The following is a 20,527-nucleotide window of genomic DNA, read 5'->3' as shown; positions in this document are numbered from 1 at the left end:
CCAGGGAAGGGCCTGGAGGCCTCGGGGAAGGCCCGGGGAGGGTCAAGGAAGCCGGAGGAGGCCCAGGAAGGCCGAAGAAGGTCCAGGACGCCTGGGGGAAGTCCGAGAAGGCCCGGGAGGCTCAGGCTTTCCCGCGAGGCCGGGGGCGGCCTCTTCAGGCCAGGATGGCCGAGTGGGCTGCGCAACCCCGGAGGAGGCCGGGCGGGGCGCAGGGACAGGGCCTGAGGCTTGTTGTCCTCCCCTGGCGGCCCCGTGCGTCCCGCGGGCCCGGCGGCCGGGTGACCCCCGAGAGGCTCCGCGCCTGGGCGGCCGGCGGCGACCCCGCGGCCCGCGAATACGCGTGGACCTTGTGGAACGCCGGGCCTCCCCGGGCGTCCCCGCTCTCTGGTAGTTGCCGGGAGACCCGGCCGGTGGGGAAGCCCGCGGAGCCGCAGCCCCGGCCCCGGCAGGTCTCTCTGGGCCCCGGGCCCGACTCCCACCTCTGCGCCGGCCCGCGGGCTTCGCAGGCCCTGCACTGCCGACCGGGCTGCGCTCAAGGCCGCCAGCCGCCCGCCGCCCTCTTTGTCCCCCCGCTGCAGGAAGGCCGCGGCACAGGGGGCGCCCTCCAAGCCGTCAGCCACGCACGCGGAGGCGCTCGGGCCTCGGGGCGGCGCACTGGGAGAGCACGCCGGGGAGGACACGTGGGCCTTGGCGCGGTGGGTTAAGAGCCCCGGCCCCGGGGAATCCCGCAGCCCCCTCCTGCTACCTCTGGAACTGGGCTTCCCACCCAGTCCGGCCACAGCTCAGGAGGAAAAGGGGATTCCTCTTCACGGGGGCCTTGCAGCTCCCTTGAGACACGCGCCTTCAAGCACTCTGGCCCCTAAAGCTCCTGTCCCCCAACTCGCAGTCCCCAAGGCGTCCTTTGTCCCCAGGGCCGTCCTTCAGGTGCGGTGGCCTTTTCCAGGAGCTGGATGCCCTCCTTCTTGACACACACCCGGTGGCCCCAGGCAGCGCCACCTGCTCAGCAACCGCCTTCCTCCTGCATTCAGACCCAGTGTCTGGCATGCACACACCCGTGGACCAATAACCGGTGTTGGCTGAAAACCTACCTAAACCAAATCTCCTGTTTCTTCATACACTTTTCTGTAGGAGACAATCAATTGTAAACGATTAGCAGATAGACCGATTACTGCGATGGCTTTAATTTGTGATTCTTGGCCGGGTGCAGTGGATCACGCCTGTAATCCCAGCACTTTGGGAGACTGAGGCAGGTGGATCACGAGGTCAGGAGTTCAAGACCAGCCTGGCCAACATGGTGAAACCCCATCTCTACTAAAAATATAAAAATTAGCTGGGCGTAGTGGTGCTCGCCTGTAATCCCAGCTGCTCGGGAGGCTGAGGCAGGAGAATCGCTTGAACCCGGGAGGCAGAGGTTGCGGTGAACCGAGATCGTGCCACTGCACTCCAGTCTGGGCAACAGAGCGAGACTCTGTCTCAAAAAAAAAAAAAAAAAAAGTGATTCTTTCCAGATAGCCATACCTTAATCCAGTGACTGTTTTGCTTGTTACCTTAGAGTTCTCTAATTCTTTTACCTTAAACGGCAGTGGGTTAAAACCCTTTAGGTACCTTGATTGATTGGTGCGGAAAATATTGTTTGGTCCTGGGGGCATTTTGTTGTCTCCGAAATATGCACGGGGTGCTTGCCTGGCCTAGTTGTAAGGGTTCAACCCTGCTTTCAAATGGAGCAATTGTTTTGAATGAATAAAAGGAGACTTTGTGCCCCTGTTTTCTAAGTTCCAGATAATTCACCATAGTTTGTTCCAATGTGTATTTCATCTTCTTAGCTGATATTTGCTTTCTCACCTCTGATCTCAATTTCCTAATCTTCTGTTCTGAGATCTGCCAGTTTGCAGTCTGTGCTCCTTTTGAGTCAGGCTTGCCCCTTGCTTCTGGTTGGTTTCGTACTGTCACCCCCACCCTGCTCTCCTAGCCCCTCTCTTCTGCTTTCTAAGCATTCTCTTACCTCCTTTAGATGGGAAATCAAAACTCACACTTTCTTTTTTATAAATGTTGACCCTTACCCATAAATGTGCCTATCCCACAATCTGTGTAGGATTTTAAGGAAACAGAGCAACAGCTACAACAAAATGGGGAGAAGAAATGAGAACTGTGCTAACAGCCTACGTGTGTCAAACATCTCTCAGGAGGTATGGCAGGCGCTGTTGAACTTGAGTGTTTGGGCAGCGGCTCCTGTTGCTAAGACGTAACTCCCATGGAGTTTTCTTGTAGTGATGCCCTTGCTGCGTTTGCATCGTGGGCAGTTTATCCTGTGTTTTCCTTTTGGCACATTTGGAACAGCAAATGGAAATTTTCTATTTCTTTTAACAAAGGGAAAATTAGCCAGCTCTTCTCCAAATGTCAAACATTTCTAATTGCAATTTGGCTTTGTTGAAGGTGCTGCCTTGTTATCAACCAGGCAGTGCTCACTTCTTTTGTTTTCACACACACACCCTTTGTGAAAAATATTGGTAAGGCAGGTGGGATATCACAAAGCATAATCAAGTCCCAACTCTTAAGGAATTTGCAAACTGTCAGACTTCATGTTTAGTTAATGAGCGTTCTTTACCAGTTGATCAATTTGGTTATGTTAATTTTTTGTTGTTTTGGTGTTTTTTGTTTGTTTGTTTTGGAGACGAGACTTAGTCTTCCTCTGTCTCCCAGGCTGGAGTGCTGTGGCACGATCTCAGCTCACTATAACCCCCACCTCCCGGGTTCAAGCGATTCTCCTGCCTCAGCCTCCCGAGTAGCTGGGACTACAGGCATGTGCCACCACGCCCGGCTAATTTTTGTATTTTTAGTAGCGACATGTTGGCCAGGCTGGTCTCGAACTCCTGACCTCAAGTGATCCACCCGCCTTGGCTTTCCAAAGTGCTGGGATTACAGGTGTGAGCTACCATGCCTGGCCTGGTTTCATTAATTTTATTTTAGAATTGCAACAACACAGTTTCATCAGCTGAGGATATTTCTCTCACGTGCATTTCATACAAAAGTATCAGGATTATATAGCTGAAAAAAGCTTAAAAATCCACCAGACATCGTAAAAAAGTCTGAAGGGGTGCATCTCACACATGAACATAAAAACCCAGTCATCGTGCTGTGAACTACAAAAGGATCTTTAAAATACAAATAACTGGGCCTCACCCTCATTCTTTTTTTTTTTTTTTTTCTTTTTTTTTTTGAGACAGAGTCTCACTCTGTCACCCAGGGTGGAGTGCAGTGGTGCCATCGTGGCTCACTGCAACTTCTGCGTCTCGGATTCAAGTGATTCTCCTGCCTCAGCCTCCCAAGTAGCTGGGATTACAGGCACCCACCACCGTGCCCAGCTGATTTTTGTATTTTTAGTAGAAATGGGGTTTTGACATGTTGGCCAGGCTGGTCTAGAGCTCCTGACTTGAGGTGATCTGCCCACCTCGGCCTCCCAAAATGCTGGGATTACTGCCACTTGAGCCACTGCGCCCGGCCCTCACCCTCGTTCTTTAAAATCAGGATTTGCAGCATTTTTTGGCAACTATTATTTTTAAAAAGCTCCCCAGGTGATTCTCATGTAGAGATTAGCCCTTGTACATATCATGCCAGAGAGCAGAGAATTAATTTTATTAATTATATTTTTCATAAATCTATAGAGAATGATAATCTGCAGTCTCCCTTCCAATGTTCAACTACCCTTCCTATCAGGAGATATATCTCTTTGTGGATAAATTAATCCTCATGCTGTATTGAAGCTTATTTCTCTCTGTTCCTCCTTAGTGAAGAGATTGTATCTAATAATACCTAACATTTCATTTGCTTAGAGTTTAATTTACAATGCTTTTTTGAGACAGAAAACAATTGGGTTCATTCCTAAAAAGTTACTTTCTTATAAATGAATCACCTCTTCACTTTCTGTTTTCCAGAATAAATTGTTATAATCTTCTACACACCTCCCACATTTTCCCCCATAGCACTCTGCACAATGTCTGGAACATAAATACTCAGTTGTTATTAGCACCTTTCCCGTTTTATTTTTGGCTTTCTTTTGAATATTTCCTAAGTGTTCCTCCACATCTGGAAGCCAGAATGAGTAGTGGGCTGGTTAATGTTGAATATAATATGAGGGTTAGAGACTTCCTGTGGTTGATGGAAAGATTTTTACAGGCTTTTATTTTTTTAATTTTATTTATTTATGTATTTATTTTGAGACAGAGTCTCACTCTGTGGCCCAGGCTGGAGTGCAGTGGTGTGATTGCAGCTCACTGCAACCTCCACCTCCTGGGTTCAAGCGATTCTCCTGCCTCAGCCTCCCGAACAGCTGGGATTACAGGTGCATGCCGCCACACCTGGCTGATTTTTGTGTTTTTATTGGAGACAGGGTTTCACCATGTTGGCCAGGCTGGTCTCAAACTCCAGACCTCAGGTGATCCTGACCTGCCCCGGCCTCCCAAAGTGCTGGGAGTACAGGCATGAGCCACCACACCTGGCTTTTTATAGACTTTTAGATCTGATACTCAGATATAGAAAGTTTGATGAATGCACCATTGTGTTCCAGAGGCACACTGAACAGGACATTTTATTACATTTTAAAAATCAATTTTGAAAACCTGTGTTATTATATTTAACAAAATGTGAATGAAACCACAAATTATTGTAAAAGCCTTTCTAATTCCTCAACAATAGGCATTATCAAACTGATAAGGGCTTGGTTAAGAGAAAATTGCTTTCTCCTCAAAGATGCTGATAAGTTCTTTATAATGAGGGGTGAGAGTCATGAAGCTTTGTGCCTTTCGTCATACTTTACCCCAAGAACATGTGAAATTATTGAGCTTTTTATGTTTTCTTAATGTTAAGTTTATCCTAAAACAAATATTGTTTTAGAACTTATCTCACTGGAATTTGGATTCAGAAGTACCTGTTTCTGAAAATAAAAACCTCCCAGCTGGAAGGGATGGAGCAGCAGGTGGTAAGAAATCCTAGATGTGTATACTTATACTGAAAGAATCACTCATATTAAAAGGGGGTTTGTTTTGAATATAATCAGTTTTATGTAACTATTAATTGTCATTTTTTACACACATTTCAGGCAAAATTAACAAGGTAAGGATGAATGTTTGGTTTTAAGGTATTCATAAAACATACTATTTTAAAATAAGTATGTTCTTTAAAAAAATTTTCTTCCTGAAAGTTAAACTTTAAATTTCATTTCTGTAGAGTTCTTCACACAAGTCGAAGTCAAATATTTTAGAGTTTCAAGTTGGTTATTAAATGAATATTTTGTTATATTAAGTATTTTTCAGTATAACAATAGTATAAATGAAAATTGAGTATAGTATTTTTTAGTCATTGCCGAAAGGGAAGTAGTCCTGTCCTTTAAAATGTCTTGAAGCAGGCCGGGTGCAGTGGCTCACGCCTGTAATCCCAGCACTTTAGGAGGCTGAGGCAAGTGGATCACTTGAGGTCAGGAGTTTGAGACCAGCCTGGGCAATATGGTGAAACCCCATCTCTACCAAAAATACAAAAAAATTAGCCGGGCATGGTGGCACATGGCTGTAGTCCCAGCTACTCGAGAGGCTGAGCTCAGCAGGAGAATCGCTTGAGCCCAGGAAACAGAGGTTTCAGTGAGCCGAGATCATGCCCCTGTACTCCAGGCTGGGCGACAGAACGAGACCCTGTCTCAACAACAACAAAACGTCTTGAAGCAGTTGAAATGACCAATATCTTGTTCTGAAGTAGTGGAAAATTAATCTTTTTGTTTATCCTTTTTGATCAAAACATAAAACATTTCACTGCAAAATAAAGACAATCTTAATGATATTCAAGTCTTATTAGTTAACAGTTTAGTTGGTATTTATAATAAATAGGTTTTACTAATTTCTGCTGAAATCAGTAAAAACAAATGATTTCTTTGTATATAAACAAAGTGTCATTCAGTTTTACCATACATTTCTTGATTAGAACAAGAACTATACATTGTTAGAACAAGAATAGGGAACAGAGATATATTATGTTTAAAAGTCTTCTGCTGCCTTATAGAACTATTTGGAAATTCCAGTGGAGCAACTGATGCTAGAACCTAATTTGTCGGTACATAGTCAAAAAAGTACACAGGTGGGATTTTATTCTTCATACCCTTAAAATATTATATTTTAAAAATATATGCAGCTACTAAACTATTACCCATTATTTTTCTGTCATCAGAATAGTAAACAAGGGATCTTTCAATTATGGAATTGTCCTCTTAATGAAGGAAGTACCATAGAGAAGAGGTAAGCGAGTAGTTATTTTGTAACACCCTAAATTACTGAAATAAATTTAGATACACATGAGATAACTATTTGAAATACAAGGACCATGAACAACCAGAAGAAAATAGTATTCTGTGGGAATAGTGGGCAATTACAGAAATCCACCCTAAAGCAGGAAGTAGCTGCAGATACCACGAGACAATTAGAATAGGTAGGAGTCAAGAGTTGACCATGTTCTGACAATGAAGGTTTTAGATGGATGAAGTATGGACTTCCTGTTGAAAGCAAAAGGAACTGTAATAGGAAAGTAGTATTGCATTCCAGGGACTATGTTAATTCCTTATATGTAGTAATTCATTTAACTCACAACCAACCATATAAGGAAGGTAGTTATCATCATCCCTGTTTTGCAGATGAGGACACTGAGGCATGGTGACAAGTTAAGTAACTTGCTCAAAGTCACACAATATTAATGAAAGGGAGAGCCAGGATATGAAAGTAGCCTCTCAGACCTTACCTGAGGTTTTTTTTTTTTGAGACGGAGTTTTGCTCTTGTTGCCCAGGCTGGAGTGCAAAGATGCAATCTCAGCTCATCACAACCTCTGCCTCCTGGGTTGAAGCAATTCTCCTGCCTCAGCCTCTGGAGTAACTGGGATTACAGGCATGGGCCACCACGCCCAGCTAATTTTGTATTTTTAGTAGAGACGGGGTTTCTCCATGTTGGTCACGCTGGTCTCAAACTCCCGACCTCAGGTGATCCACCCACCTCGGCCTCCCAAAGTTCTGGGATTACAGGTGTGAGCCACCATGCCAGGCCGCTTTTTTTTTTTTTTTTAAATACTTTTTTAAGTTCTGGGATACATGTGCAGAACTTGCAGGTTTGTTACATAGGTATACACGTGCCATGGTGGTTTGCTGCACCCAACCTTACCTGAGTTTTAATTCTTTTTTTTTTTTTTTGTGACAAAGTTTCACTCTTGTTGCCCATGCTGGAGTGCAATGGCACGATCTCAGCTCACTGCAACCTCTGCCTCCCAGGTTCAAGCAATTCTCTGCCTCAGCTGCCCGAGTAGCTAGGATTACAGGTGCCTGCCACCATGCCTGGCTAATTTTTGTATTTTTAGTAGAGATGGGGTTTTACCATCTTGGCCAGGCTGGTCTTGAACTCCTGACCTTGTGATTCACCCACCTCGGCCTCCCAAAGTGCTGGGATTACAGGCGTGAGCCACCGTGCCCGGCCCCTGAATGTTAATTCTTATTTTTTTGATTCTTAAACTTTATCGTGCATTAAGACTAGCTAGCAGGCTTCTTGGAAACACAGGTTACTAGTATTTGGAAATGAATGCTTTTTGAGGGCTGCTTTGTGGAGCTTTTACATAGTGTCTTAGCTCATGGATCCTGAGTTCCATGGCTCTTTTGTGTAGTTTATTTAGCAGGAGAGTGGTTCACTTGATATCAGCCATCTCCTAGTCAGAGAATTTTACCTCTGTGAGGCCTGGGATACAGTTCACTTTATGTTAAAATTCAAGGGGGAAATCAAGTTCTATGGCAGTTGTGGTGACTGATGACCTAAAGGAATATTGGTGCTGATGGGGATAAGAAAGGCTATTTTTATGAGAAAAAACCTCAGCTGGGAAAAAGTATTTCAAGGTAAGTGGTCAAATGAAGTGAACTGAATTTTATCGCAGTAGCAGAGGAGCGAACAAATGGAGGCGGTAGAATGCAGCGGTTAGGACCCGGGGCATGGGAGTCCACCACGTGCAGTTCCAGCTCTCCCACTTCCTAGATGTGTGCCCTCAGCCACTCTACACCCCCGTTCCCTTATCTTCAAAAGGTGGAAAATAAAAGTGCCTATCTCATGAGGCTGTGAGGACTAAACAGAACAATGTGTTTGGCAGGCATTTGCTATTAATATTGGGTAGGTTTAATAATGTTGCAGAGATGGAAGTTTGGTATCAATGAAAGATTTTTCTCCTCAATATACCATCAACAAGTAAAAAGAATAAAAGTAATGATAACTTAGTGTTTAACATTTTGCAAAGCATATTCATATAAATTCTCTTGCTTCTCAGACTACCTCCAAGGTAGGTATTATCATTTCCATTTTGCTCACTCACTGGTAGCAAAGGGGTTCAAACCTAGGCCCTCCCTTTCCAGATTTCACACTCTTCATACTACATGTACGTGTCTATTAACAGTTGTAGATTTAAAGTGATTTTCCTGTGGTTTTTCAAAGGCAAAGCAGTATGCCTAGTATTTAGCTAAATTAGTATTTTTTTCTTTTTCTTTTTCTCTTTTTTTTTTTTTTGCAACAGGGCCTCATTCTGTCACCCAGGCTGGGGTGTAGTGGTGCAGTCATGGCTTACTGCAGCCTCAACCTCTGAGGCTGAAGCAGTCTTCCCAACTCAGCCTCCAGAGGAGCAGGGACTACAGGTGCATGCCTCCATGCCCAGCTAATTTTTTGTAGACAAGAATTTTGCCATGTTGCTCAGGCTGGTCTCAGAATCCCAGGCACAAGCAACCCGCCTGCCTTGGCCTCCCAAAGTGTTGGGATTACAGGTGTGAGCCACTGTGCCTGGCCTCGAAAGTATTTTTCAAAACTTTTCCAGATTACTTTGTTATCTTTAATGTCAACTGGCTTAAAAAGAAACAAGAGGATATCAAGACTATATGTCAACTAATGCATCAAATCTTTTAATCTCAGTATTTCTAGTTATCTTTAAAAAACAAAAACTAACTAGAAACTCAGTACTCTATGGCTTTTTTGTAGTTTTCATTTTAACATAATACCTAGAATGACTCCTAAAATAGAAGAGCATCATTATATGAAAATTACTAGGGACTATATCTGGGATAATTTTTAATAGGTATTGTTTGCTTCCGTTTTTGTTACAGTAATTTTTAAAAACCACAGTGGCTAACATAGAAGGCTTTTTAAAGTAACCTAATTACATTTTTTGAGTTTCCTTTTATCTAATTCTGGATCAATAAACATTTCACTTTAATTTCAGTTTGAGTTAGATATCCTCATTTTCAAACATAATAATTGCATGTACACTATAGACAAACATATAGTTAGCCACTTTTAACCTTTGTCTATTCACAGCTACAGTTAGCCGTCTTAGGTATCATAATCTAGTCACCTGTGCTTGCACAAAGGGATGCCCAGTTAATATTTTAATCTATATTTTTAAAATTTATGTAGTTGTATATTAGAGCATTTTTGGAAACTAACATATTTCTGTTACAGGTAGCTAGATACACATATGCCATTGGGAACTAAACATTAACCAATCTTTGATAAAGGGTACTTAACTGTATCATTTTAATAGCATTTTAATTCTAGTCAATAAACCATTCATTAATTAAATTATTTTTTAAAGGGAATTCAAAAAATCTTCAGTGGAAACTGGCTTTAATGTAATCAATCATCCTATAAGGGTCTTCACTCTGAACCACCCATTAACAATTGCTTCGGTTGATAAGCAAGTTGGTCCTTACCCTGGACTGCCAATGCCGTTAGGTCTCTGCTGGCCCTATGCTGATGGAGACTTTTTTAAGAACAGAAATGAGATTCATATTAGTTCATGTTCAACTATAGAAAACAATGATGGTGAAACGTTACCTGCTCCAAATTGGAATTTGAAACATGGAAACAGCAGTGTGGAAGAAAATTTCACAGATGAAAGTGATTTATCAGAAAATGAGAAGACAAATGATACTTTACTCAGCTATTTTAAAAAGGTGGACCTGAACTTGAAGCCAGAAACAATAAAAAATGTTGAGGAACCTTTCACCGAGGAGCCAAATGAAGTATTTCCATATCCTGATTTTCTCCCTCCTCCTTTCAGTACTCTAGACTTGCACAATTTAGCCCTCTCCAAATCTGACAATTGGAAAGCGACAGTGGACCCTGCAGAAACCTCTGTTGAACACTTGATAACTCGTTTACTGGAACTAGAACGATTACAACATATGACTATTCAAAAAGAGAGGCCAAGACTACAAATGACTTTCTGTACTCCAGCAGTTACTGAACGACCCTCTTCCTCCAAAGCTACACCAAAAGTGAGACAGCCAAAACTTTGCGACTCTTTGAGTCTTCAGATACCTTGTGTAGATAAAAGTCAAGAAAAAAGTAAAAACAACTCTGGTTCTTGTAAGCTTGAACAAAATGCTTTAAAACGGAATTGGAGCAATGCTGGCAAATATAGATGGAATTCTAGACCACTGTCTCTAAAAAGTTCCTCCACCACAAAACAATTGATTGAAACTTATGATAAGAATCCCAAAAGTTCTATTTTAAGTCCATGCCAAGAACTCTCATTCAAACCTACTATTGGCCATACAAATCAATCAATGGTTAAAATGGTCTCCACAAGATGTCTGCCATCGAGGTCTCCAATGCCAGTTTCACCTATACCTCTGACTTTTCCCGAAAATCAGAAGGAAGAAATTAAGGCACCGAAGAGAAACTTTGGGACCAAAAAGAAACTTTACTGACAAAATATAGTGTTGAATAGACCGTTCTCTATTCAGAAGCTAAACTGTTTGTCGCCTTCCCTTATTGCTAAGGATAAGTGCTGCTCACCCATTGAACAAAAATAACTCTTTTCTTTCATACATCTCAATGTGAACACATCTACTCTAAGAAGCCCAACTAAGATATGGTTAATTATTCCAAGACACAGGTACTATTAACAGTCCCCCAAAATCACCAAACAGTTGCTTGATGTGACATGGAGTGGAACTTGTGAAAAGCACTGCTGAGATGTCTATATATAAACCCACAGGCTTCTATACTGACGTATTTCACAATCTTTTGCATGTTGTGTTTCAAATAAATGGTTCACTTGGTAGACTATTCTATTCAAAAGGCTACTCTTTTTTCAGTGATTGTTTTCCAGTATAATTCCATCAATAAATGGTATAATTGACTTATTGCAGCTGTAGTTCTTGTCATATAGTCATAAGAGTTGATTTTTTAAAAAGTCTTTCTCACTCTGGTATCATTTTTTTTTTCCTGTGCCCTCATCTCCACAGATCTATCATTTTGACCTATCCTTTGGGCATTTACTTGGCCTTTAAAAGCTAAAGAAGTTGTTGTTCTGTTAATGTACAAGATCCTCTAGATCCTCCTAGCTCCTCCCAAATCCTTAGAAATTTTCTGTCCCTGGCCTTTCTTTGTCATTTACATGAAAGATAGTTCTCTTTGGGGCCCGACTACAGGTTTAGGCATGAAATAACCCTCTTCCACTCAGATCCAGTATTTTCTAAATGTTGAAGGAAAAATTGAGTAAGATCATTGTCCACAGAGCAGCCAAAATGTCATGTTACTAGAGTTTTTTCCAAGGCTCTGCACTGCTGGAAGTCTTAAGGCTGGTTAGTTGAAATTCATTCAGCCAACACATAACTCATTAACTAGCGAAAAAGGAAAACTATGTGACTGACAAACTTTACTGCCCCTAAGAATCAAGGAAACAAATAGAGTCCTAGCTTCTATTGCAGGCCCTCTGAAACACAATCTTTGGAATTGGGACCCATGGACACACATTATAAACAAATATTCCAGGTGATTTTAATGCAGGTGGTTCTTGGATCACACTTTGAAAGATGTAAAGGAAAGGATTGATGTAACATACATAAATTAGAGGTTCAGATATTTTGGAATATACTGTGTTTGGGTTTTAAGTGGATGGTTGGTGAATTCAAATTAATTTTTCTAAAAATTAAAAAAATACACGATTAAAACTTCAACCATTATCCAAAGGTACCAAATGAAAAGTAAAAGGTGGCTGGGCGTGGTGGCTCACACCTGTAATCCCAGCACTTTGGGAAGCTGAGGTGGGTGGATCACGAGGTCAGGAGTTCAAGACCAGCCTGACCAAGATAGTGAAACCCTGTCTCTACTAAAAATACAAAAATTAGCTGGGCGTGGTGGCGGGTGCCTGTAATCCCAGCTACTCTGGAGGCTGAGACAGAGAACTGCTTGAACCCGGGAGGTGGAGGTTGCAGTGAGCCGACATTGCCCATAGCCTGGGCAACAGAGCAAAACTCCATCTCAACAAAAAAAAAAAAAAAAAAAAAAAAAAAAAAAAAAAAAAAAAAAAGCCTTTCCCCCCGTAACCCCACACACAAAGACAGCCACTAAATGTTTGGGTGTCATCCCTGCAAATGAGATGGAATATTGGAATATTTGAGTTAGGGATGAGTGAATTAATGGATAATTCAAATAAATGCAGAAGAGAACAACTGTAGCTTTTCCAGCTTTAGTAGCTTAAGGTTCAAAGTTTTCTTAGAGGCAGGGGTCAGAAAGCATGCTTAGTTTTTAATTTCAAAGAATTTTCTAGAATCATATAGCACAGCAATAGAAAACAAACGTAATTGGTTAGTCTCTCTTAGCATAATGAAATTTTACCTGTATCCCATACAATCAGTCCCATTAATCCAAAGTGGTATAATATCCCTCTCATAAAAGTATATGCCAAAGTGGACTTACATTTTCACTAAATTCCAACTTGCAATGACCTGTTTCCCACAAACCATCTTTAATTCTTACAATTCCTTCTAACTTGTGTACTGAACCTTTTTGACAAGCCCTCTGTGTCCATTCTCATTTCTACTTTCCTTAGCTACCTGGATTCTTTCCCTCACCCCCAGGGTTATGATGTAATTTTTATTTGTAAAACCTTCAGAAAGGACATGCCTGTTTGCTCACCACTGTATCCTGGCAGGTAGTACTTGACTACGAACTGTCACGCATGACATAGTGCTTACAAGCACTAGCTCTGTCGCTAGGCTAAATTCGAACCCAGACTCTTGCCACTGAACACCTCTTAACACCTTTAGCAGTTTCCTTAACCTCTCTTGCTTCACTTTTCTGATGGGTAAAGTGGGTAGACTGTCTTTATCTCATATAATCATGTGCGGGTTAAACGATCAGCAGCAAAAGTGCCTGGCATATACAAGTATTCACAAAATACATTAGGGAAGTAAGAATGACACAGGAGGGCAAACCATCTCGAGAATGGACCTCCTTAGCACTAGTTAGGTGCAGAACAATAATTCCTAACAATGTCCTGTTTCTTGCAGGGCATGTGCCAAGGCACAGGGAAATGGTACGGTGCAACAGACACAAACCCTTTCAGTAAGACTAGGAGTGGGAATGGGCATGGGAGATGGGACTGAGACCAGAAGTGGCAAGTTTTGTAGGGATTAGAGATGTATCATCTCAAATTTATCCTGTAGACTGATAGGGGAAAAAGACCTGGTTCAAACAGGTGAAGTGGGACCCACTTGTCTACATATGTAGTGGACAAAACTGGAGACATGAATACAAAATATTTGGCTGTTTTTCATACTTGGTGGAAGTCAACGTCCACCATTATCTTTAAATAAGAAAACATTTGGCAGTTTATAACACACATATAAATTCTGTTCAGGAAAACTTAGTTTGCTCATAAATACCCATGTTTAGCTCTCCAGTCATTGATGGTCCTCAGCTCACTGGATCTTCATGAGGTTGAATCTTTCTAATTAGAAAGTATGTGTGGCTGGGTGTGGTGGCTCATGCCTGTAATCCCAGCACTTTGGGAGGCTCAGGCGTGTGGATCACCTGAGGTCAGGAGGCGGAGGCGAGCTGTGATCGTGCCACTGCACTCCAGCCTGGCGATAGACGGAGAGTCCGTCTCAAAAAAAAAGAAAAAAAAAAAAAGAAAAAAAGTATGTGTGAAAGGTCCTTAACCAATACATCCTGCATACTATTTTCCCTAAAATGTACCAGATACAATAACCTCATAGCCACTTTAGATAGTTATGCAGTCTAACAAAATTATAACTGGGGCCTTTACATGAAGACTATCCAGAGCCAGTGCCATTTGACCATTTCTTAGCCCGGAATCAACCATACTAGCTTCTACCTGCCACTCTGCGGTGTTTAGCTCCAATGGGGTGGGTGGGTGCATTCTACAAGGCCATTCTGCCTGCCCTTCTCCAATCCTGCTTTGCATGCACTAAGATTCACAAAGTACACTGTGAATCTATTTTACTCACTGTTTTGAAAAGCCAAAAACAGTTCCTTAAAAGAAGAAAATAAAGAGTGGGTATACTGAGGATAAGAGCCCAAGATTTGTCAAGCTATCATGTGGGCAATGAACCAATTTATTTTTATCATTATAAAAACAGGAGTTGGCTCATTACTTATCTGTTTCCATTACTACGAAAACCAAAGCAGAAATGTATGTAACAGGAACATGAATATAATACACCCTTTGGTGTTCTGCACCTAATGCTTTGAAAATGTTTTGATGTTTGTGAGGAAAATCTGAACTCAACCAAAGAAAAAAACCAGGAGACAATATGATAATAAGAGGCATATTTTATTCAGTTTCCCAGTAAGTCAATTAGAAACATGCACTGCTAAAATGCAAGTTACAATTCAAATGGTACCATAAATAATTAGAGTATACACTGAGCATTTTCAGCAATCAGCTTCCATATCTTGATCACTAAATGGAAAGGTTCTTCAGAACAGTCCCTTACCCTATATACAGAAGGAGAAGAAAAATTAAGGATGCCATAATGACATCTATCAGAATAACTGGAAAACATTTTAATTTAGCATATATTATTGACATGTAAAAAACACAAATGAATTTGTTGTGAACATTTCTATAAGGAAGACATTCCATTAGGAGGAGAATGATAAAATTCATGTTGAATATATGCTGGAACTAGGATACTATTAAGAAAGAAACACATTTATGAAGCCCAATTGGTAAAGATGTCATTATAACTAAAGGAGGAAAATTACATATTTGAATATATGGCTTCTTTCCTATCTTCAACATTCAAAAGGGCCATTTCTTAACTACTTCGCCTAAATTTTATCATGTTGATTCCTTTGTTTCATCTCAGAGATTTTATTTGTACCCCATATAGCTAGAGTTCTGCTTACAAATGATAAAATACAGGTAAAGCATAAGAGGAATGCAAATATGGAACAAAACTGAGAACATTACATTTTACTTCCTCTACCACATACCATAAAACAGTACATAAATATTTCATATTGAAAAAAAAGTCCTGAGTACTTATTTTTGTTAGGAATAAAGTGGTACTTAATAATGGCAAAACATTTCTATTATTTTAAAACAAAATTTTGAGAAAGTAGAGTGAAATGAGATAGCTATCAGGGAATGAAGAAAACGGGATGTATTAATAACGATTTAAGGGTGAATATAAGATGCTCCCCCTGCTCAAAACCTCGAAATTCCAACCTCATTTCTGATGACCTTCAAGAATAAAGTCTATCCAGAGTGTAAAAAATGTCTGTGCTTTCCAGATCTCAACTATTCTCCCAACCCTAGAAAAAACTGTAACATCTTTGAGAGCCATACCTAACACTTCTATGAGCCCTCAAGTCTGACAATCACTTGGTATCACTTTTGCCATAAAGTATAATAAAAGCAAAAAATTCATGGCAGATAGCATTTGAAAACTACACAGCGACTCTAAAAGAGGAATGCACATTTATTCAGGAGCATTCACTAAATAAATTCAATCTAGTAGGTCTTGCAGAGTTCCAAATTGCACCTCAGCAAAATTACAGAGTGTAGGAAAATCATGTAACGTACATAAGAGAGTTGATAGGGTTCCTTTCAAATAGGTAGTCTGGATATGCTAAATTGGGGAGTATAAAAAGCCCAGAGTATCTTTTTCATTTCCCTTAAAAAAAATGGCTCTGAATATTTTGTCTACTTTAAGACTGGAACCCTGGTTAATAACGAGGTTTCTAAAGGGTAAGTTGGGGAATAGATACTAAAGGAGTTGAACAGTATTCTTAATATTCCAGTTTGTATTCTTTTGCATCTGCCTAAAGCTGAAGACCACTTTTAGATATATGCTATTCTGGTGGTTGCTGTTTTTCTAAGAATCCTTAACATCCAATTTTGACAACCATGTGTTATGTGGAATCTCAGCATCCAGCAGCCTTTTATATTACTAAAGCTGACCACTATTTTTATTTTAGGGGAGGAGAAACTGGGGGAGGGGGAGAGGCAGGAAGTATGATAAAACAAGCACTTTACAGACGCACACCACAATAGCACTAATTCTAAATACCAAACACCAATAAAACCCAAATCATAACGCTGAAAACTAAAAAATTAGACAAAAAATAAATGAAGGATTGTTTTTTAATAAATCTTTTATAGGACAGAAACCTTAGCTCATGTCTTCTGGTTGTCATCATCTTCCACTGAGCTGCACCTAAAACACAAAGAACAAGTAACAAGCAACTTTGTTTTTTAAAGAACAGGTAATAGTTTTGAAGGTATAAGATGAACTGTTTCTAGTGGAACTTACTTAAAAAATTATATAAAATGAAGCCATAAACATCACCAGAAGCATCAAATTGTCAACTACTTTGGGTGAAAATAACTACAAAAGACTTGAATATGCAGCATATTATCACCGAAATAAATAATGGTGGGAAAATCACTACCCATTTCATTAAGGTAGAATAGCTGCACCTGTGACGCCTTAGTTAAAAGGCTTCACTCTACCTGAAGATGAAAATCACCTTGTATTTATTTTAGTAAGTCTAAACCGTGAAGAGACGGGGTGTAGGTTCAGAGGTGGCTTATTATATCATCTATCACCTTCCTGGCTGTAGTTCATTTCATGTCTTTAAATGGAGCAAAACCCACCAGAAGAATCAATGCTGCTATTCTGATTTTCCATTCTTGAATGCACCAAAATGTGCATGCTTGTTGTAATTAGGTGCCTGGGTGAATAAAAAAATCCCATTTACAATTTAAAAATATGATTTAAACCCCTAAAATCTGATTATTTTCCATATTCCTTAGGGAGACAAGCATTAATTTTACCCCCCAAACAGCAAAGATTACATATATTTCTGAAAAATTCTCTTCTACCATGTTAATAATACAAATTCCTTTGTGTTGCAAAACCAAGCTGATTTACACGATTTTGTCTTAAATTGTTGCTAAATGTTTATCTACACATGCTGTCAGAAATAACCTTGTTAAGAAGGTGAAGCTGGTGTCTCAGCAAATCAGACCCCTTGGAGAAGGCGTCGAATGGCCTGTGCCCCGTTTTCCTTTTTCTCTTTCCGCACCATCAAAAGGAAAAGTGAGAAAATAGCAGAAACATTAGTTAAATCCTGAATTATACCCCATAACCTACAGGAATAATCTCACTACACTGAAAGCTGACAATATTTGTAGGATTTTTTGAAATAATTAGGATCCTAATTATTAATAAACTGGTAATTTTGGCTAGGTTTACATCTTTAACTAATAATACTTTCAATTAAAAACTTTCAGGAAAAAAACAAAAGGTTGCTTTTAACTATTTATGGTTTACCTGACTTACCAGCACTGAAGACAAAAACTGTTAAAAATGGCTACAAATGCCTTGTTCACAAAAGACTTTATTATCTAGTGATGCATACTGAGAACATACAGAAATCTGCATGGTCCACTTCACATGCAGTAGAACAATCTTCACTTTACAATAAGTGAGTGTCAACTGTTTTATGCAATAGACAACACTTTAAAGTCACATTCTTAAAGAAAAGCTTCATTTACAAAAGAAATAAAAGGTAAAGAAGCAATTACCGCTTTTAAAAAGCAGCTGCTTTGTTCAAGAGTGGAAGGTTTATGCCTGTATTGAAAGACAACATGATCACAAATAATGAAAACAATGAACAAATGAAAAACACTTTTACCATAAAGCAGTACACTTTCAAAATGACATACAAATAGTTAAAAATTTCATTACGTTGTCTAGCCTTTAAATATGAGGACTTTCAGAATTAGGCCTCAACATTTGTAATTAGTAAATGAAAACTACGCATCGTTTCTATGTCACTAGGAACTATATTTAACAAAATGTATATAAAGTCTATAGCAAGTTGATTTAAAAAAAGTAAAGTTAATAAGAAACAGTACACTGAAGGCGCTCTATCCATCAAGCGCGTTCTCTTCCAATTTTAAATGTGATGAACAAACAGAAATTGTAACTATGCCACAGTTGCAATGCCAAAAAATAAAACAAGATCAGTTATCACACATGCAGGGAATTCTGCCACAAAGCTAACATCCCTCATTTGTCAGTTGTTCCAATAAAATAACATCTTAAAACACCAGAGATGTTGATGGTTTAGCTTACCTTCAGTGTACTGAATGCTGCACACAACCTGCTTTAAAAGGAGACCATCCCTGCAGGCAGGCTCAAGAAGGAACAGACCCCTTTCGGCACTGACTACACCAAGGGCATGCTGCTGTGGCCTGCACACACACACCTAGGAAAACGTGAATATAAACAGCATTTATGCTGGCCATTTTATCTCAAGACCAAAATGAAGCCAAGTCTGCTAAGAACAAATCAACCACCCAATATTACTACTCATTTCATAACAGATGCTTTTGTCTTTATGTGAACTGCAACCATATACATTAGCACTGTAATTTTGTGCAGTCTTGGCAATTTAAAACAGTCTACAGTGAAATTTCACGTAAGACACAAAACAGATTAACTAACATTTCTAAAAGAAATATCTCCCTTGGTGTTAATTCAAATATATCATGCTTCCTCAAATTTGCTGGAGAAATATTTATAAGTTTATATACATTAATAAACTGCTGTGAAATTTCTTCAGTCTTTGTATTTACTCAAACCCTTGGAGTTTCTTCATCTTGTTTAAATTTTTTCCTGGATGAAGGCATGCTGTAGGGCCTGGTTGATGCTAATTCGTTTAGCTGGGTCCAACATCAGAATCTGGTCCAACAAGTCCTTTAGCTGGTGTACTTTCTTACGTTGGTCTTCAGGAAGTCTCTGGCACCCAATCAAGTCAGCCAACAGGTCCTTAGTTGGATTAATGGTGCTCATAACAGTAACTTTCTCCTAAAAATAATTTTTAAAATGCGTATCTCTAAATAAGTTACTAAGCATATACAACTTAAATCAGATTGTTTTGGGGTCTATCAAAAATATTAAAAACATACATATACATACAAAATATATACACACAGTGCACATTTTGGGCAATGACAGACTGCATATATGACAGTGGTCCCTTAAGATTGGAATACCGTATTTTTGCTCTCCCTTTTCTATGTTTAGATACATACATACACTTACCACTTGCAAAAGTGCCTACAGTATTCAGTCCACCAACTTACAGTTCAGGCCTAGAAGCAAAAGGCCATACTACTTACCCTAGATGTGTGTGAGTGTATGCTGTGGTTATGTGACGCATGACTGTATCATCATCATCTATTCATTTAAAACTTTGCTGTGGTTTCCTCTATGCTGTACATCTTTTTAAAAGGTAACCAAAAAACTTAAATGAAAAAGTTGATGCCAACTCTGGGCCGGGCGCGGTGGCTCACACCTGTAATCCCAGCACTTTGGAAGCCCAAGGTAGGTGGATCACTTGAGCTCAGGAATTCGAGACCAGCCTGGGCAACACTGCAAAACCCATCTCTACTAAAAATACAAAAATTATCCAGGCGTGGTGGCACACAATTGTAATCCCAGCTACTCGGGAGGCTGAGGCATGAGAATTGCTTGAACCTGGGAGGCAGAGGTTGCTGTGAGCCAAGATCGTGCCATTGCACTTCACCCTGGGTGACAGGTGACAGAGCGAGACTCAGTCTCAAAAAAGAAAAAAAAAGTCAACTCCAAGTTAGCAATGAAAATTTACAATATGATAAGCATGAGCTGTTTGCACTGTACTTTCCCTACCCTGAAGTGGTAAGTGACAGACATGTAAATAAGTTAATACCCTGAAGTATTATTAAGTGCTCTGACAAAGACAGGGACATATGCTATAATAATGGGACAAAAATAAGGAAATCATTACTTCAATCTGGGAGTTTTCAAAAGGCTCATACAGAATGTGTATTTCAGCTGAGGCTTGAAGATGATACATTTTTTAGGGGGTCAGGGGTGAGGCAGCACAGGAAATGACTAAGCTCAGGGAGGCCTGTTAGCAAAGGCACAAAGGTCTGAACCAGCACGCCTTCTGGCCAAATGTGGAAGGGTGGGGGTTCTGAGTGTAATGAAGAGAGGTCTGAAAACTGAAGAAAGCAGTTGGATTTGTCATTCTGAGGAACTTAAATATTATTTCATAGGTAACAGGGAGCCAACAAAGGTTTTTAAGCAGGGACAGGAACATGATCAGATTTGTTTTCAGAAACATCACTCTAGCAGCAATAAGAAAGCTGGATAGGAAGCCAGAC

At 40.2% G+C, this 20,527-nt stretch overlaps 2 protein-coding genes and 1 pseudogene across 41 annotated transcripts in view; 1 reads left to right on the top strand and 2 right to left on the bottom strand.

Annotated features, from left to right (window-relative positions):
• The first annotated feature begins 369 nt into the window (after positions 1 to 369).
• FAM217A (family with sequence similarity 217 member A) lies at positions 370 to 11,198 on the top strand. 3 transcript variants are annotated; one of them, XM_054686593.2, is made up of 6 exons: positions 370 to 695; positions 2,093 to 2,186; positions 4,891 to 4,975; positions 6,046 to 6,120; positions 6,211 to 6,278; positions 9,641 to 11,198. In XM_054686593.2, exons 2-6 carry the CDS (start codon positions 2,140 to 2,142, stop codon positions 10,758 to 10,760), a joined length of 1,395 nt encoding a protein of 464 aa, XP_054542568.1. In that variant the 5' UTR covers positions 370 to 695; positions 2,093 to 2,139; the 3' UTR covers positions 10,761 to 11,198. The 3 variants fall into 3 exon arrangements, with proteins under 3 accessions (XP_054542568.1, XP_054542569.1, XP_054542570.1); XM_054686594.2 differs by having other exon boundaries at positions 410 to 924; XM_054686595.2 differs by lacking the exon at positions 4,891 to 4,975 and having other exon boundaries at positions 412 to 695.
• Positions 3,062 to 3,152, bottom strand: LOC112209705 (small nucleolar RNA U13; annotated as a pseudogene).
• A 3,418-nt stretch (positions 11,199 to 14,616) lies between the features above and the next one.
• PRP4K (pre-mRNA processing factor kinase PRP4K) overlaps positions 14,617 to 20,527 on the bottom strand; it is a 43,311-nt gene continuing 37,400 nt past the window's right edge. Inside the window, exons 15-21 of one of the 38 annotated variants that reach the window (XR_008548762.1) lie at positions 18,914 to 19,187; positions 18,453 to 18,585; positions 17,900 to 17,945; positions 17,301 to 17,387; positions 16,967 to 17,043; positions 16,481 to 16,526; positions 14,617 to 14,799 (exon numbers count right to left, since the gene is read on the bottom strand). Coding sequence is in view for 1 of the 38 variants with exons in the window: in XM_054686589.1 (XP_054542564.1) it covers positions 18,984 to 19,187 (204 nt within the window). In the remaining 37 variants the exon portion in view is untranslated. Of the gene's footprint in view, positions 19,188 to 20,527 lie in introns of all 38 variants that reach the window. The other 37 variants (XR_008548767.1, XR_008548756.1, XR_010157521.1 and 34 more) reach the window with 37 other exon arrangements.

The sequence above is a fragment of the Pan troglodytes genome, chromosome 5, assembly GCF_028858775.2.
Source record: "Pan troglodytes isolate AG18354 chromosome 5, NHGRI_mPanTro3-v2.0_pri, whole genome shotgun sequence".
Taxonomy (NCBI): Eukaryota; Metazoa; Chordata; class Mammalia; order Primates; family Hominidae; genus Pan; species Pan troglodytes.
Note: the sequence above shows the minus strand (reverse complement) of the source record. Positions and strands in the feature narration are given on the sequence as shown.

Excerpts from the sequence above, each read along its gene's own strand:
- FAM217A (XM_054686593.2), top strand. The coding sequence starts at position 2,140 with ATGAGAACTGTGCTAACAGCCTACGTGTGTCAAACATCTCTCAGGAG. Across the intron at positions 4,976-6,045 it reads AAGGGATGGAGCAGCAGGTG|AACTATTTGGAAATTCCAGT; the intron begins GTAAGAAATCCT and ends GCTGCCTTATAG. Across the intron at positions 6,121-6,210 it reads ATAGTCAAAAAAGTACACAG|AATAGTAAACAAGGGATCTT; the intron begins GTGGGATTTTAT and ends TTCTGTCATCAG.